General features: G+C 40.7%; 1 protein-coding gene and 1 pseudogene across 2 annotated transcripts; one reads left to right on the plus strand and one right to left on the minus strand.

The window, feature by feature from the left end:
* The first annotated feature begins 7,447 nt into the window (after positions 1–7,447).
* LOC146452148 (uncharacterized) lies at positions 7,448–12,102 on the plus strand (annotated as a pseudogene). Its single transcript, XR_014859820.1, has 4 exons — positions 7,448–7,453; positions 7,567–8,586; positions 9,535–10,531; positions 10,940–12,102. The product of XR_014859820.1 is annotated as an uncharacterized LOC146452148 (transcript).
* Positions 12,103–14,262: 2,160 nt separating this feature from the next.
* LOC146452149 (adenosine receptor A3-like) lies at positions 14,263–15,412 on the minus strand. The gene has a single exon (XM_085098167.1). The coding sequence runs from the start codon at positions 15,410–15,412 to the stop codon at positions 14,480–14,482; it is 933 nt and encodes a 310-aa protein (XP_084954293.1). The 3' UTR covers positions 14,263–14,479.
* Between the last annotated feature and the right edge of the window lie 2,962 nt (positions 15,413–18,374).

Consider the following 18,374-nt stretch of genomic DNA (forward strand, 5'->3'; position numbering starts at 1 on the left):
AAATTTAAGGTAATGGGACAACCATGAGAGATTACGTGCTGGTTGTGTGACATGCTTTAAGGTAGGGGGTAGGGTTTCATAGTCCAAAGTTTATCGGGATCACATGCATTAGTAACGCAAACTGTACGCTGAGCCAATCAGAATCGGCTGATATTTCACTGTCAATCAATCCTCAGACATCGAGCACGAGTTGTGTGTTCATTCATTCCTTCGCTGCGCGCTAGCAAACTGTAGTTGTCTTGTTCTACGACGTGTTTTTTCTACGACGTGTCTTTTAATAACTTTCGCAGCCGTTCAATTTGTTTCTTCGCTCGCTTCTGAGACGGTTTCCCTATCCTGTGAGGCGATTTTAAGTTTCAGGACCGCAAATCATGCCGCCACGAACACGCCGGTCGACTTCCCGCCCAGGCGCACAACCGAATATCGACCCGACCGTGCTTGGAGCCCTATCCATCGCCGACCTTCGCTCTCTTTGCGTTCAACATGGAATTCCGTCGACAGAAGTCCAAAGGACTCTCGAACGCTGGCTCCGGGAGCTGAACAATCCACCACCAACTCAGGTTCAAAACATCTATGAACACGAACCAGCAACTCAAAACAACGACGAAACGGCGGCACACAGGCAAGAGCGCACTGAGTTTCCAGACGGCCAGGTACAGACGATCCAACAATGAATTGCAGACACTGTGAAACAATCTGCCAGGGAGATAGCGACCGAAGCGGCTAGGGCCGCTGTGAGTGCTTCGTCGAGCCTCCTTGCCCAAAAGCCCGCTTCGCTTGTGCGTGGCACAGCGCCCGAAACGACAGTTCCCACGAACACTGCTGCGGTTAACTTCGCATCGCCCTTCCAAGACATCCCAGGGCAGTATAACAAAGACATCCAATGTGGTGAGTTTTCTTTTTGATCTTTCCAAACTACTTCCTAAGAACCTGTCGCTGCAGGACGAGGAGGATAATCTTGTCCTCTCCTTAGAGAACTCCGTCGTTAAGGTGTCGAAGAAATCGAAGCAGACGGCCTCCACCCCTATTACCGATATTGAACAGTGGACCACTGCCTCTACGTCCTATATGAGTGTACTAATCGACAAGTTACCAATACGATCGCAGGAACCCTTGCAATATGTGAGTTTAATTAGATACGCAGCCCGTGTGCACAAAGGGTTAGGATGGGCCATTTATGACTTTAAGTTTCGCCAGAAAGCTAGCGTGAATAAGTCTATTAATTGGTCAGTGGTTGACACTCAGCTTTGGTTAACCATTTTTACTGTGTCACCAGCGATACTCAAAGAAGAGTATCCGCTCTTTTCCAATGGACCCCAGCGAAATGTGTCTACAACAGGGGATGCGAACAGAGGCACATGCAACTTTTACGGTGCCCACCTTCCCTTCTTTGTGGGGTTTCCCGTCAGCTGTTAGGTGATACCTTTAATTAGTTAATTCATTACTTATTTTAGGGGTCGGGGTTGTTTCGTCTATGGGGAATACACTTTGTGTATTTGTGGGGATGAAGTGCTCCCTTACAGGCCCTCTTGGCCCCATAGACTCACAGAATTGATGGGTTACCATGGTAACCATGAGTCTAAACTCCCTTAGGACTAGGAACCTCTCTCAGGGTATTGTGACCTGCAGCCCTGAGGGGGAGTAGGGACCTTTTCAGGGTATTGTGACCTGCAGCCCTGAAAGGGAGTAAGGACCTCTTTCGGGGTATTGTGACTGCAGCCCCGAAGAGAATTAGGAAAACTCCCTTAGGACTAGGAACCTCTCTCAGGGTATTGTGACCCGAGCCCTGAGGGGGAGTAGGGACCTTTTCAGGGTATTGTGACCTGCAGCCCTGAAAGGGAGTAAGGACCTCTTTCGGGGTATTGTGACTGCAGCCCCGAAGAGGATTAGGAACCTCTCCCAGGGGTTTGTGACCTGCGTCCCCGGAGAGGAGGGGGCTTTGACCCCCCTTACCAAGCCAGATTAGTGATTCAGTTATTGATGGCATTTAGTTCCACTGGCCTGCTATTGGAGTACTTCATTCCCAACCCCTTACCCCACATATCATTGTTGTGTTCTTATTTCTCATGGGTTGGAAGCATTAAAGACCAATTTATGTCCTCATAAATTTAAGTTAATGGGACAACCATGAGAGATTACGTGCTGGTTGTGTGACATGCTTTAAGGTAGGGGGTAGGGTTTCATAGTCCAAAGTTTATCGGGATCACATGCATTAGTAACGCAAACTGTACGCTGAGCCAATCAGAATCGGCTGATATTTCACTGTCAATCAATCCTCAGACATCGAGCACGAGTTGTGTGTTCATTCATTCCTTCGCTGCGAGGTAACAAACTGTAGTTGTCTTGTTCTACGACGTGTTTTTCCCTCCCCCCCACCCTATGGTTTAAGCATGTCACACACAAATTAACACTAGTATTACACAATGCTTATGAATTTATGAATAGTTATAATATATCTTACTTAAGCTGCTAAGCTGAGCCTTGGCCCCCACGTTACTGGATCATTGACTAGCTTTCCTATGTACAGCCAATGTACATGTTTCTAATTTTCAGATACACAGCAATATGTATTGATATCTCTTTATACAAAACGTTCCAGTTATGAGCTATTTTTGTTACTGTTAGCAACCAATGCTGTTGGTATTAATTTTATGTAGTTTATATGCATCAAAGACACTGAATGAACTGATTAGCCTTGTCTAATCCCAAGGACTACATAATTGTAGTAAGGAGTTAGTCTACAATTTAGATTTGTCTAATCAATATACACAAATAAACTTTTGGCTGGGATGAAGTGCTCCCTTACAGGCACTCTTGGCCCCATAGACTCACAGAATTGATGGGTTACCATGGTAACCATGAGTCTAAACTCCCTTAGGACTAGGAACCTCTCTCAGGGTATTGTGACCTGCAGCCCTGAGGGGGAGTAGGGACCTTTTCAGGGTATTGTGACCTGCAGCCCTGAAAGGGAGTAAGGACCTCTTTCGGGGTATTGTGACTGCAGCCCCGAAGAGGATTAGGAACCTCTCCCAGGGGTTTGTGACCTGCATCCCCGGAGAGGGGGGGCTTTGACCCCCCTTACCAAGCCAGATTAGTGATTCAGTTATTGATGGCATTTAGTTCCACTGGCCTGCTATTGGAGTACTTCATTCCCAACCCCTTACCCCACATATCATTGTTGTGTTCTTATTTCTCATGGGTTGGAAGCATTAAACACGCATCTAATCGCATAATTTAACTCATGATTTCATTCGTATTTTTCAGCATATTAAGAGCGGCTGACTGAGAATATCGAGAACTCGCGGTCAAACCTGAAGTTTCGGATTCCCTCATATTTTGTCAAGAGAAACCCTTTAATAAAGTATTTACAAAAATAACAATAAAACTTTCCAAAGATTTTTCGTTTTTGAGAATTCCGGCAAAACGTGAAATGCCATGATCGCGTCGCAGCCGGCATTAAATTTTGACGAGATTTGGTACATTTTCAAATCGCTCGGGAGGGAAGACGGCCTGGCTTATTGAAACCATCTTCTGAAATTAAGTTAGGCATCCTTCTGAGAATACAGTGTTATGAAAATATTTCTGAAGGATGTTTATTTACATGCAGTTTTAAAAGTCCGAAGATCCCTATTTTCATCATTTTTATTAACACGTGAAAATTTGGAAACTTTGCAGACAAACCTCGTGTCTTGGTACATCGAATGTTGTAGCAAGAATTACACTAGAAGAAAGCTCTGTTCATGTACTGCAACATATCAAAAATCCAGCTTGGGTAATTTAAAAGCCACGCGTTGACGGAATTAAACACATAGGGAATTTTTGATGTACATATTTTTTCAAAGATGGCAGTGGTCACGCAAGTACAAGTTAACAAGTCTCAAATAAATTTACTGTTTATGTTTCATTCGTGGTGGAATAAAACTAAGTTGTTATTCGGAAACAAAATGTTATGTGTTGATGAGATTGTCCCCAATATAAAAAAGTAATTTATTTTCAAGTAGGTGATACTTATCGCAAACGAAAAAATAAAACTAAGTTCAGGTGTTGTGTCACGCTTTCCTCTTAGGCCAGAGTCAACCCGTGTGAACGACACGAAACGAAATCACGTATTAATATATTTCATATCAAAGTCAACCTGAAACCTTAAACAAGCGATACTGTTTCATTAAATTACTAACCGACTTGCGTGAAAAACACCTTTGATTTAGCAAAGTTGCGCCAAAGTTTGTAATTTTGTAAATTCTAGGTTTTGTCAAAGATGCATCTCATCCTCAGTGTCAATAAAAGGTTTGAGCTGGACAAGGGAAGAAAAGAATTATAAAAGCTAAAGAATAAGGTATCCGGGCTTTCAACTTGCAGGTCCTATACTAGACTATATTTTGCAAACAGAACTGAGATATCAGAGCCGGTAGAGAAAACCATGCGTTCGCAACGTACAAGGCTGGCCATTATCTTCATCAGCTAGACGGCTATAATATATTTAAATCAATTGAATGAACACTTACCGTTCCAATGCCTACAGAAATAGCATCCAATGAACCATCCCAATGAATGCGAGCAATCGTTCACCCTTCTCAGTACGGTTCGGATCGAAGAGCATAAGATCAAAGGCTCCTGTGAGCCAACTCGTGAATGCAGATGACACATAGTAATTGAAATTTAGACGGCTACGGAAACTTCCTTGAAAGCTAAAAGTAACTATATCTTTGCCCGATTATGTAACGAAAAATAACCATTATTGTACTCTTGTATTCTGATGCGCCGATTAAAAAAAAATCACGTGTTTTTTCTGATTCAAAGTTCATAGAAGCACGCCATGTGCAGCTACGTCATGCAAATTCGTGTCCCCGATAGTCCGAGGCTACTGGATTTTGCGATCGGGCTAGTGGATTCTAACCATCACTTGCCCGATGGGCAAGTGAAGTTTTTTTGGGAATTTAAATTACAAAATTACTGTAGGGCAAGCCGATCTCACAAAGGGTAATCTGTTCAACAAAGTATCGCATTACATTTCATGCCCGACATAAATGCGTGAAATTTTTCCTTTGGAGTTCAGTCCACGTAATCATCAAGTAAAAATAATGAACTATGACAAGCTCTTGCTAAATAAGAATTATTTATCGACCGCGTCCGTTTGCTTTCCCATAAATTACCAGTTGTAAATTTCGAAAATGAAACATTTTTTCCCTTTGAAACCTCTATGAAAACTGACAAGATCTTTAAGTGTTCATTTCACCAGAAATTTGCATAATTTTGTTAACGACGTCAATGATGCGTGACATGGCACGTTCCGCTTTCGCGTGAAAACTGACAAATTAAATTATTTTTAATTAAATTATTTCTAAATTAAATTATTTTTAATTCTTAAAAGAAACAGCTCTTTGTAGAAAAAACGAAAAAAAACTTTTAACTTTGCTCAGATTCAACGAAAAATCTCCATTCTTACACTAAAATGATTGTCAAATTATTCTCTACAGAATGAATGAGAGAATTCTGACGCGTCGTGAAAAAAATTTGCACGTTTTTTTTTTCACTAATTGAGTTTACGACCCCGGACTTTCTGAAAAACTAAAAAAACTTGTAACTTTGCTCAGATTGAACGAAAAATCTCCATTCTTGCACTGAACGATCGTCAAATTATTCTCTACATATTGAATAAGAATTTCCTGATGCGCCGTGAACAATAAATGTTCGCGTGTTTTTTCCACTAATTGAATTTAAAACTCATTCACTGCGCACGCCCGAAAGTTAACGACAAAACCGACCGACCGACCGACCAAGTCAGCAGTCAGCTATTGCTATAACTCGTTCATTGCGCTACGCGCATTCACGAGTTAAAAATAACCAAGGTTGTCTACATATTATGGCCATCACGTACATAGCTATTTTTATCTTGCTTTTTGTAAACAATGACGCAACATGGTTATAAATAGCAATGTGCTTTGGCAAACATTAGTTCTTGGCTCGATACTAGAAACGGTGAATATTTTGTAGTGTCTATATATTTTTCGGCTACCTTTATGGCTTCGTGCTCATTTTCGTCATTGATAGACGACGAGTCCGGTTGCGGACAGAGTTCCACAACAACCTGCGTTTCTTTGGCTGAATGCGAAAAAGACATCTGCAATCATCTCAAAAACATGAAGGTGCTTGCTGACGAAAAAACGGACAGTGAAATGAAATTAATCCTCGCGCGCGCAGGTTAGTAATCTTATCGACCTTGTGATGTTGTTGATTTAACATCTGATGCTGTTGATTGAACATATGAAATTAACCACTGAACTTACATTGAAGGAATATTCTGTGACGATGAGCTCGAGTCGAATAAGAACCTGACGATCTGCCCGCGTCATCGAGATGTCTACGGTCTTCGTTGGAGGTGCAACAAAAGAAACTGCGCTGTTCCGCAAGAAATGGCTGTCCACAAGTTGAAGACGGCAAAAGGCGACCGGGGAGTCGACTTTTATCAGTCAGAAATGATATTTCAACGCTCTAGGGTTGTGGTCCCTATCGGCTCTCGTGAGTATAAAATTCTGTCTAGTTTAGTCGTAAGCTGTCGAGAGTGAGAAAATTAATTATTCCCGCCCCTGCGTGACTAGAATTTCACGAGCTTTGCTCGTCCCTTTGCGTTCGCGCAAACCAGATATGCCCGTATGAGCCCTTAGATTATCCCCCTCATCATCATCATCATCATCATCATCATCATCATCATCATCATCATCATCATCATCGTTATCGTTGTTGGCCTCATCATCATTGTTTAAATTAAGGAACCGCAGTTGCGGTGAATTTTGTAGTGACAACATTTTTTCCAAAATTATCCGGACCGTGGCGCGATTGCGGTAAATAAATTTCCATGTAAAGGAACCATAGCTGCCTCTAATCTTCTTGTAGCGCAACCCAGCCATGTGCCTGTATTAGCCCTTTAATCAACATCATCGCTGTCATCGTCACTTCTATCGTCATCATAATTTTGAAATTTTAGGAACAGCGATTGCTTTGCATTTTCTAGTACAGCATAATTCTTCCCAAATTATCTCCACACAAGGACTTTTGTGTGCGATTATTGATATTAAATAGTCGTAGTAATTGTCTCTTCTACCATTGTAGCTATCTGCAGACAATGTAGGAAGCATATTTCACAACTCTGTAATGAGATGGAAATGGAAAAGCAGCTTACCTGCCCTCCCAGTGGCGAGAGTCAGTCAGTTGATGTACCCGTGGAAATCCCAAGTACTTGTTTAACCACCACGATGGAACCGTCTGGACCAGAACAGAGTGAGATCAAGCAGATCTGGACTTTAGAACAGGTTATAAAATAATCTTTGCTAACATTCTTACGTACCTTTAATTTAAACAATAGAAACTAACTCGTTTGAAAACGTATTCTTTCGTCATCTGTCATTTTACGTTCTATCCGAAATCATTCAAGGGTAACTTAAACTTAATGTTAGTATTTTCATATTAGTTTGCTCATTTTCTCCTTCAATTGTTTTGTTATAATTTGGACGGGGACACTTTACAAGTGTTCTGATGTGTTTGGTTTGATTGTCCCATTCTTACCAGGAAAGCGATAGCAGTGGCAGTACTTCAGATGACATTGCCGAAAAGCTACAAGCCTTGACTTTAGCCGCTCATGATACAACCTATGTTACAAGTTCAGAAACAGCCAGCACAGCCTCTTCAGTTGGCAAGACAGACGATGATGATCAACAAAGGTCGAAGTTAAACGACTTTCTCGTGTCCTGCAAAATAAAGCCACTTGTGACAAGTCTGAAATGGTCAAGTGCTAGCGAATCTACAAGAAAACGCTACGTCAACCATGCAGCTGATGCCGTTGTAGGGTTACTAAAAGTCCTCTCTCCAGAGAATGCTAGCCATCTTTGGGAGGCTCTGCAATCAACAAGAGTCGTGAACGAAAAACTTAACATTGATTCGCCTTCACTGCTATCAGAGAGGGCATACCTTGAAGCTCTTGCAGAATCCTACAAGATCGCCAGTAGCTGGGACACCCGCCGACAGATTTTATCCATAATTGCAGGAGTCGCAAGTTACAAGGCTACTTGCGAATTCATCCCGGGCCTCACTTCCTATCGATTCACTGTCGCCAGGCTTCACGGACAACAGTACGGCCATGGAGCCCCAGTACCGGCAGAGCGCATTACTCGCCTCCGTGTTGAAAGGGCTCAATTGGACCATTTTCTTGGGTTTATAACCAGCCCCCACCTCGTTCAAGACCTTCCCTTTGGAGAAAAGGTCCTTTCTTTGTCCACGGGTAGTACCATCACAGTACCAAACGTAGTACGGACAATGATCCCACAGCGAGTTGTACAACAGTACACGAGTTTCTGTCATGAAACTAATTTTCAACCATTCAGTGAGAGGACAATGCTAAGAGTTCTGTCTGCTTGTACGGCCTCAGTGCGAAAGTCCTTGCAAGGCTTGGACTATTTTGAGGCAGATGGCTCTAAAGTTTTTGAAGACCTCGTGGAGATTGTTTCTATGATGGGGTCTGGCCAAGAGTGGGAGAAGAGCGTTCAAGATTCTTTGAAGGCGGGGAAAATGTACCTGAAGGGAGATTATAAGGTATTTTATTTTTCTTTTAAACTACGTCAGAGCACAGTTTATGTACTTTACGCGCACATTTTGCTCAAATATACAGACTACCGCAAAATTCCGAAAACCAGCCCCTGGGCCAATATTTTTCAACGGACTTTTTTGAGGGGCTTATATACGGTGGGGCTTATGACAGGAGGGAAATTCGCGTTTAAAAATCGGCTGGGCTAACAACAGGAGGAAAATTTGAGTCTTCAATTTTTAATGTAAAAATGATAATAATGGGGAGTTAAATACAAATTCGTGATATGGTAATCCATATGAACATGCCAATTTCAAACACAATGTAACACGTTACATACCGTAAAGTCATACCGTAGTTAACACTGTAGTTGATACGGTAACTCTTAGTTCAGTAAAAGAAATCGTGTTTTTTTTTTAATTATTTTTTTTTTAAATTAATAATCAGAAAAGGCTTGACCATAATGGTATGTGTAATTTACTGTGATTTATTTGCATCGAAGGGCAATTCACGTGTATTACCCCCTGGGGACTAATATTTGAAGGGACTTCTAGGAGGCTTTTTAAAATTCCGAATTTGCGGGGGGGGGGGGGGGGGGGGGGCTTACATTCGGATTTGCTAATATACGGAGGTGCTTATTTTTGAAATTTTACGGTATGCCATAAGCGCCAGTGTCTGCGCGCCCACGTACAGACGTTTTACTTTTATGGAAAAACAAGATCATAGCCAAAAATGCATTAAAGAAATCGCATACCACTAACATTTGATGCTTGTCAGTTCCTGTGTTCACATTACTTCTTCGTGTTTTATCCGAGTACATCGAACTTATTTCAATTACATAGGTGGTAAGAGGCATTGATTGATTGAAGTTCGCTGGACATGATGTATGCACTTTGGGAATCTGCTCTTTCACACTTTGTTAACTTTTCTTGTATGTAATTTCTTTTGTTCCTTAGGTTCACATCAGTGAAGACTCATGTGTTCCTGATCACTGTAGTATATACGCGCTAAGTGACCCTAGCGACAAGGCCATGAGGCAACAATGCGACCACGCCCATACCGAGTGCTGCGACCAGTGCCAGGCTTTAAAAGAGCTCCTGAATTCCATTCAAAAAGCCATTCATGAGGCTGACTTCCCTTCAGCTGAAGAACGGGATGAAGCTTTATACCTTTATCTACATGCGACAGAAGCGATACGTCTGTGGAAGTGCCATCAGATACGCACCGTAAGGCAGGACCAAGCACGACTGGACGTTCTAGACCGCCTTGATGAGAAATCATGTCTTGTCACAAATGACTAGGCGATGAAGCTTTTGCCCCAACGTTACAGGGAGACCCAGAGTGACTGGTTTGGCAAGCGTGGGATATCGTGGCACATAAGTGTAGTGGCGAGACGAGTTAGCGGACAGCTTCAGACGCAGACGTTCGTGCACATCCTACAGTCTAGGAACCAGGGAAGTTCCACTGTCATTCTACTCCTGGAACATGTGTTACGGACCCTAAAAACTGAGCACCCAGAGATACAGCGTGCGTATTTTCGACAAGACAATGCCGGGTGCTACCACAGTGCCACAACAGTCCTCGCCATACCTGCCATCCAGTCGTCATCTGGAGTCTCTGTCCTTGCGGTGGACTTCTCAGATCCCCAGGGAGGCAAGGGTCCAGCTGACCGCATGTCAGCCACCTGTAAGAATCATATCAGAAGGCACATAAACGAGGGACACGATGTAACATCTGCACAACAAATGAAGGATGCTATCCTTTCACATGGTGGAGTTGAAGGCGTCAGAGTTGCCGTGGTAGAGGCAGATATTCCCGATACACCTGACCACAAAAAGATTCCCGGGATTAACAAGCTCAATAACTTTGAATATCAAGGTGACATTATCGTAGCTAGACGAGTTTATGGAATCGGTGAGGGAAGCCAAATTATGACGAATGAAGGCCTCAGAGGTATGTCATGTCGCTTTGCTTTTCTTTTGAGCAAGAGAAACGTGCAGTTTCTATAAATGACATCTATTGCTGAATACCAGTTTACGATGCAAGGGTATATGTCTAATTTGAGGATATGTCTACTTGAAGGAGATTAAAAAAAAAACGTTCAGATTAGTCACTAAGATAGGATGATTGTTCAGACCATTGCGGCTTTTAACATTATTTTCTCCTTTTAAAGTTTTATGTTCATCTTTTGTGGTTAGACCAGAGGTATTTCGTGTCGTTTTATTTCGTCCCAGGCTTTTTTTTTTTTTTTTTTTGCCAGGTTGTAGTATCTATAAGTTGTTACGTCTGGTTGATCACAGATATTTCGCAGCTGGTTTCAAGACGATATTAAAAAGAAAGCCGATGTTATGTATCTTTCAGACTCAGACCTGCGCTGGCTAACTGTGAACTTTTCTGACGGAGATTTCAAGTCCCTTGGTAAGCCTACCACGCTAAATGTAGTTAAACCAGAGGAATGTCCTGTTGAAGAAACTACGCCAGCAGGCTGTAACTTACAGCTGCCCACAAGAAGGATGCACTCGTGTATTTCAACGCCATGTGACATTAGAAAAGCACCTGTCCTTTGAAAGATGCACTAAATCAGTGGAAAGAGCAAACCTTCTTGACTACGCCAAAGTCGAATACGCTGCAAGACTCTCGGACGGAGTGGGCAAGATTCCAGTTTTGCCGGCAAGAGCGGTGACCACCTCAACAATAGCAGCACTGAATGAGGGGTGAGCCTTAAAGCAAATGAAGAAGCCATACCGTTTTAACGAGAAACAGAAGTCTTATCTACTTGATAAATTTAACATCGGACAGGAGACGGGACGCAAAATGGATCCAGAAGTTGTAGCAAGAGAAATGCGCCGAGAAAAGGATTCAAATGGAGAGCGTGTTTTTGCAATGGCGGAATTTCTTACCCCACAACAAGTTTCGTCGTTCTTTTCAAGGCTGGCTGCAAAGACGCGACAGCATCCAGCGGTCCAAACGGTAGAAGAAGAGGATGTCTTAGCTGCTAATGACGAGGAAAACTTCGCGAATGCCAGGGCGTCCGTGATGGCCACATTGCAACTAATTCATCCGATTGTCTGCGACCAACAGAACTTGTGCGCAATGGTCAAAACAGGATCTCTTGAGAAACAGAAGCTGGGACAGCTGCAACATTTTTGCAGTGAGCTGGGACTAGCCGTTCCTGATCCACCAATGAGGAAGAAAGCCCCGTATGTGACCCTTTTGAAAGAATTAGTCCAGGGATGTACCTGCATGGAATAATCAGGCTAGTCCGGTTGTAAGGGGTTGACTAACTGATCTCTTCCTTTGTGATCTCACGTTCTCTTCCGGAGTAAACAATTAATGATGATCAATTTATTTTTTAAACAATTTTCCTCGAAATTTGTTCGATTTTCCCTGCTTCCCTTCGTGTTGGTAATACTTTCAGCATGCAGTCCAAAGTAAAGAAATTGGTTTTTCAACTGAGAAGGGGGATAGAAAGTTGGTGTCCAATCCCAAACGCTTGGGTCATCTAAATATTAATTTCAATAAGCAGTATATGTCTCTAACAAGATGAATGTGTCAATTAGAAGTGACTCAACACATTCAACCTGTTAAATAAAATTAAATCAATGATATAAGTTTCTTTATGGTGGAAAAAAATACTAAAAAAATAAAAAAAGACTCAGAAAATGATCTGTAACCTACGACAAAGGTCGTTTATTGACAGGCAGTCAGACAGACAGGAGTCGAGACCGGCAGATACAGGAGCCCATGACAGATAGAGTTTGGGTTTGTTGAAACCGGCTGTAAACGTGAAAGTACCGCAACCTTTTTGAGGGATCTTTCAACTTCAGAAAGTTATATTAAATACCACGTATAGATGAAACCTTCTACTCAAAAATATGCCAAAGCACTGGGAAAAATAGAATTTTATCTCATATCAGCGGTATCGAGGCGGCAGGTATATTCTGAACTCGGGAACTAGTTATAAAAAGCGTAAACATGTCATTGACCCTAGCTATCGACTGTGAGGTAGAAAATGTCTGACGTTGCGTTAGATTGACCAGAGTTATGGATTTGCTCCGGCTAAGTTATCACTCACGCAGCTCTAGCTGTGAATATTGTTTTGTATATGAATAAAGAGCAATGAAAAACTGTTTAGGGTATTAGATTTTGTATTCAAACAATAACTTGTTCATTCTCTATGGAAAATAAAATACAAACAATAAATGTATTTTAAATGTATTAACTAGTACTTGCGTGACCACTGCAATATTTCGAAAATACTCAAAAAATTCCCTTGGTGTTAAATTGTGTTGACAACCCTGCAAGCTAGATTTCTTACATGTTGCAGTACAATAACGGAGTTTACCTCTAGTATACGTGTTATTAGTGTAAGTTTCGATGTACCAGAGCAAGAATTGCTTCCAAAATGTCCTCATTTTAAAGTGTTTGTATGCGAAGTGTTCAACAGTCGACAGCATGTTGTTGACCGGCGGACTCTGATCTAGAAAACGTCTTGAAGCGTGCCTGCTCTGCACAGCCGTCACAAACCCAAAAGTGATTTTAACTGCTGCAATAGGCTTTATTATTGAAACAAGTTCTTGTTCAGTAAGATATATCACAAATGTTAGGTTCTAGATGCACCATGGCAATGAAAAAAATCGGTTGAGATCTGGATAGGCAGAAAAGTGTCACGACACTTGACCTTTGGAAATTTGGGTTACATTTCACTCTCTAGTTAGACTTATTTTATATAGGAATATAAAGCAATACAAAATTAATTAGATCATTAGACTTTGTATGGAACAATAATTTTGTCATTTTCTGGCAAAAAATAACACACAAACAATAATCTATTAAAATATTGAAACATGTCATCTTGTCATTGCGTGACCACTGGAATTTTTGGAAAAAGCTGAAAATATTAAAATTCCCTATGTGTTTAATTCCGGCAAAGCCTGGCTTTTAAATTACCCAAGCTAAATTTTTTATATGATGTAGTACGAGACTAGAACTTTTCTCTAGTGTATTTCTCGTTGTAGATTTCGATGTACCAAAACAAGATTTTTGTCCACAAAGTTTCCTCATTTTCAAGTGTTAACGAAAATGCTAAAAATAGAAATCTTCAGGATTTTAAAACTACATGTAAAAAAGGCATCCCCCAGAGTTATTTTGACAAAACTGTATCCCCAGAAGGATGCTTAACTTAACTTCAAAAGATCATTTTAGTACGTGAAGCCGTCGTCCTTCCCGAGCGATTTGAAAATGTACCAAATCTCGACAAAATTTAACGCCGGCTTCGACGCGATCACGGCATTTCTCGTTTTGCCGGAATTCTCAAAAACGAAAAATCTTTGGAAAGTTTTATTGTTATTTTCGTAAATAGTTTATCTAAGGGTTTCTCCTGACAAAATATGAGGGAATCCGAAATTTCAGGTTTGACCGCGAGTTCTCGATATTCTCAGTCAGCCGCTCTTAATCAACGCGTTTTAACTCATTTTTAATTATACATGAATTCTGCTGTCATATATTCCGGCTAATTACTGTGATATCTTAATGTGTGTCTTATGCCACAATATGCCCCGTGGCACTCTAATTATTTTAAGGGGCTTTCGTAGACAAAACCATGCAAAGTAATATACGAGATGCTACAGTCTACATCACTTATTTACAACTGGGTTATAATTTGCATGCAGATGCGTTGAAGTTTGACTTTAAACTTACAACTAACAAATTAATGTTGCAAAAAAAAAAAAATTTAGGAACGTTTTCAACGGCTACTGGTAAAAAAGATGCCAAACAACAGAAGTTCGAATCGACTTGTTAGAGCTGAATCGTTCATTTTCTATAATGAAATCAATGAATAGATTATCGGTAAAACTTGCTATTTTACGTTCGAGACATCAGTCAGTAATAATGCGAGGCTTAACTCGACCAACAGTGGAACTGTTTAACAATGTCTTTTACTGCTTGTCTCACTTCCGTTATCTTCCAGCAGTAAAGAATCGGATTTAGAGACGAGTTAAAGTAATGTAGAGTTACCGCAGATGCCCAAACGATATCTACAGTTACACCCGTCCATTCTTTAGTCAGTGAGATGATTATGGTAGAAATAATAAACGGAACGTAGCATACAACCATTGCAAGCTGCACCCATGCTATGCTATAGACAGTCTTCTTGTACTGAGTTATTATTAAAGGATTGTCTTGTCTGTTGGGTTGTCCTTGGTGAACATGCTCAACTTGAATTTGATGTTGTCGTAGTTTAAGATAGATCGTCGTGTAAAAAAACACGGAGATGACAACTGAAAGTGCAGCAAAAATAACACCTGTTGTGTAAGCGATGCGAACGCTCCAAAAACAACCCGAAAGTCCAACAGAAATACCAATAAGCCAAAAACATGTTATAGCTGTACGAACGCGCCTTAAATTTACCACTTGTCTGTATCTTACGCCCATTTTTAAGGCAAGGAATCTGTCCACACTTATGGCGGTCGATGTGAAGACAGATACTCCACACAAAGCGAAACTTAAAGCTCTTTGTATTTCTCCAAGGTAGTGCGTAATGCTCGAGTTTATAGTAATCGTGGCGGTGTATATGTCCAGGAGAATCATGACGTAAATGGGTTGCACAATAACACCGACGCAAAGATCAGTGACTGCCAAACATCGAAACAACAGTTTTGTTGGTGGATGAACAGAAGACACTTTATGAAGAGCGACCAGGATCAAAGTATTACCCAGAGATGCTGTAATTGAAAGCACAATGTTCAAAGCTGGAAGAAATAAAGCGATGCTCTGAGAAGCTGTTCTTGCTTGATTGTTTGATACGTTTCTATGCCTAGTAAAGTTTTCCATTTCTAGGAGTATAACAAAGAGTTCGCGCCGATTGCAAATAAAAAACAAATCTCTATAGTGTGTTGACGAATATCTCGTACTTGCAGTGTTGTATTCTTGCAAGACCTCAGTGATGATCTGTAATAGTTGGGACTGTGAATGTTTAGAATGGTCCCCTATTTATCTTTTGTTGCTAAACCTTAGTTTGTACCTGGTGTGTAGCTGGTTGAATTAAAATGGAAAGATGCAAATATTTTCGGTTTCCCATGACTTAAAATGACGAATTGTCGGAGAAACACCTGTTCTCGGAAACTGTTCGAGTAATTGTTGAATTATTCTAACATCCTTTATGACTTGTTGGCACAGGGCAGAATCTGAACTAGTATTTGTATTAAACGTAAGGCGGGTTTCCTTAAAATATACGTGGAAGCATCTTTTAACGAGAAAATCGTTATACACCCAGTTGATATTCGGTTTTTTTCTTTTATATTAATAAACAGTTCTGTAATCATGTTTAAGTATGTCTTTCGCTGTAACTCTATTTCATGTCACAACACGGCCTAATTGACTGATAAGTTTATCAACCAAACCAAAAACTGCCTTTAAGACAAAATTGTTTATATTTTTCTATATACGAAATTTTAAAAAAATAATCCTAATTTTGCGACGAATACATTTTAAAGGTCCTTTGTCTTTAGAATACTTTAAAACGTAACGTAACATTTTTCTTCAGCGTTGCCGACACTTTTAGACTTCAGAATAAGGAACCGAAATGTTTCTTCCAGTTTGGAATTTTTGCGTCTGATTCTAGCTGTAAGTCTTTGCGTTATGGACAACCAATAAATCTTTTTTACTGATACGACGGCCATTTTAAATAACTTAATTTTTCTGAATATTATGGGGTGGCCAGGGGCCAAAAACTGAAGCGAAACAACGCGTTATCTTGGTTACTGTACGGGTCTTCTCCGATTCTCGTTTGCGGGACAACTTTTCCACGTACATAACAAAACTTAAGTCATTGTGATATGATATTGTACTCAATGTCAGTGACATGTCTGCTTTCATATAGATTTTTTCCCTCCTTCGCGGATTTCATGTCATCGTTTTTCGACAAGTACGCTTCCATGTCACTCATCATCATGTTAGGAAAATAATAGCTTCCCTTTAGCCAATTGTCCATTTTTTCCGCGAAAGGAAGCGAAATTCCATGAATAAAGAGCTTTTCGTTCCTTCTTGCTGCAATTTGGGCATCGTCGTTGTTCTTTAGTGCTACACAATGGCTAATGTAGCCGAGAAGCATGGTAAACTTTCAAGAACAAGTCTGGTTTACGAGTATCATTCGCGACAGCATTGCCACGATTTCTCAAATATTTTCGCAGTTTCTCGACATTCCATACATTTAGCTCTTCCATACTGAACTCCGCAGAGAAGGAAAGGAAAACGTAAAACACAAGCCAATAATTGAGGCAGCTGACCTCGTACGAGTCTAGTCCAGTGAGTTCACCTCCATGAATACTCCATCTGGTCTTCAGCGAAGAGTGTGGTTTTTTACCTCCCTTTACTGGTGCAGAAGAGGGCGCGAAGGTCAAAGAATACTGATTCGCTCCAGTTTCGAGTTTTTTAAAGACGGTGAAGGACGCGAATTCGTAGTGATGACGCACGACGAAGCAACCAAGAATCATCCCGGGGGCGAAACCGACAAGCAGACAAGTGAAAGAGAAACCTGGCTGTACAGCACGGGAAAACCCGACGATGCCTTCGCCTCCGTCAAACAGTACGTGTCAAAGCTGAACCCACTGTAAAACGCCTTCTTCCAGCGACCGCGATCTCGAATCCGTAGCGGTACCAAGCCGCTGGGCGTCAATTCCCTCGGCAAAATGATGAAGTCATTTTTCACAGGCTGCAATCTTTCAAAGATTTACACCAACCACTGGCTCCAGTCACAAGTACCACAACAAACCAGATTGCCGTCGACGCTCCTTCTCCATGAATGCATTTCCTCCGGGATTTTTCAGCTCTTGCAACATTGGAAACTTTCATGTTTGCCTGGGATCCAACCAAGAGGAACAGTAAACTGAACTTGACTAAAGCCAGACCGATTCATAAATCGACGATTTTCATTTACTTTTGGTGCCGAACTTTCGCTTCACGCTGGATTCAAATGAAAGATTGCGATTTTGCATAAATTAAGTTGACAGATTATTGACTAATCACAACACGTGTTAGCTTTAAATTAGCAAATAGGCGTACTCTCTTTGTATATATTATAAATGACTTAATAAAAATCAATAAAAGAAATTGATAAAATGGCAAACAAATCAAGTTGTGGTATTGATGACATAAACAGCAAAGTAGTTAAACGTGTCGCCCCTTACATATCTCTACCCCTGTCTCACATTTTTAATCTTACTTTTTCAACTGGTAAAGTCCCAGATGAATTGAAAGTAGCTTTGGTAACACCGGTGTATAAATCATCTGATAAAAATGTATTTTCAAATTACAGACCAATCTCTGTTCTCCCCTGTTTTTCGAAAATACTAGAAAAACTGATGTACAAAAGATTAATGAACTATGTAGATAGAAATAAAATTTTATTTGACCATCAATATAGATTTCGAAGTAAAAGCACTACTGATTATGCAATAATTGAACTTGTTGATAAAATAACACAAGGGATAGAAAATAACCAGTTCACTGTTGGTATATTTCTTGATTTATCAAAGGCGTTTGACACAGTAAATCACGATATTCTTCTAAAGAAGCTCTCTTTCTATGGTATACGCGGAAATTGTCTTGCGTGGATAAAAGAATACCTTACCAACAGAAAACAAATTGTTAAATATAATCAAATCAGATCAACAGAAATGGCAATTACGTGTGGGGTCCCACAAGGATCTATTCTTGGACCATTACTTTTCCTTATTTATATTAATGACCTAAACAATTCTACCAAAAATTTATCTACTATATTATTTGCAGATGA

This window comes from Pavona decussata, unplaced genomic scaffold (assembly GCF_977016875.1).
Source record: "Pavona decussata unplaced genomic scaffold, jaPavDecu1.1 SCAFFOLD_379, whole genome shotgun sequence".
NCBI lineage: Eukaryota > Metazoa > Cnidaria > Anthozoa > Scleractinia > Agariciidae > Pavona > Pavona decussata.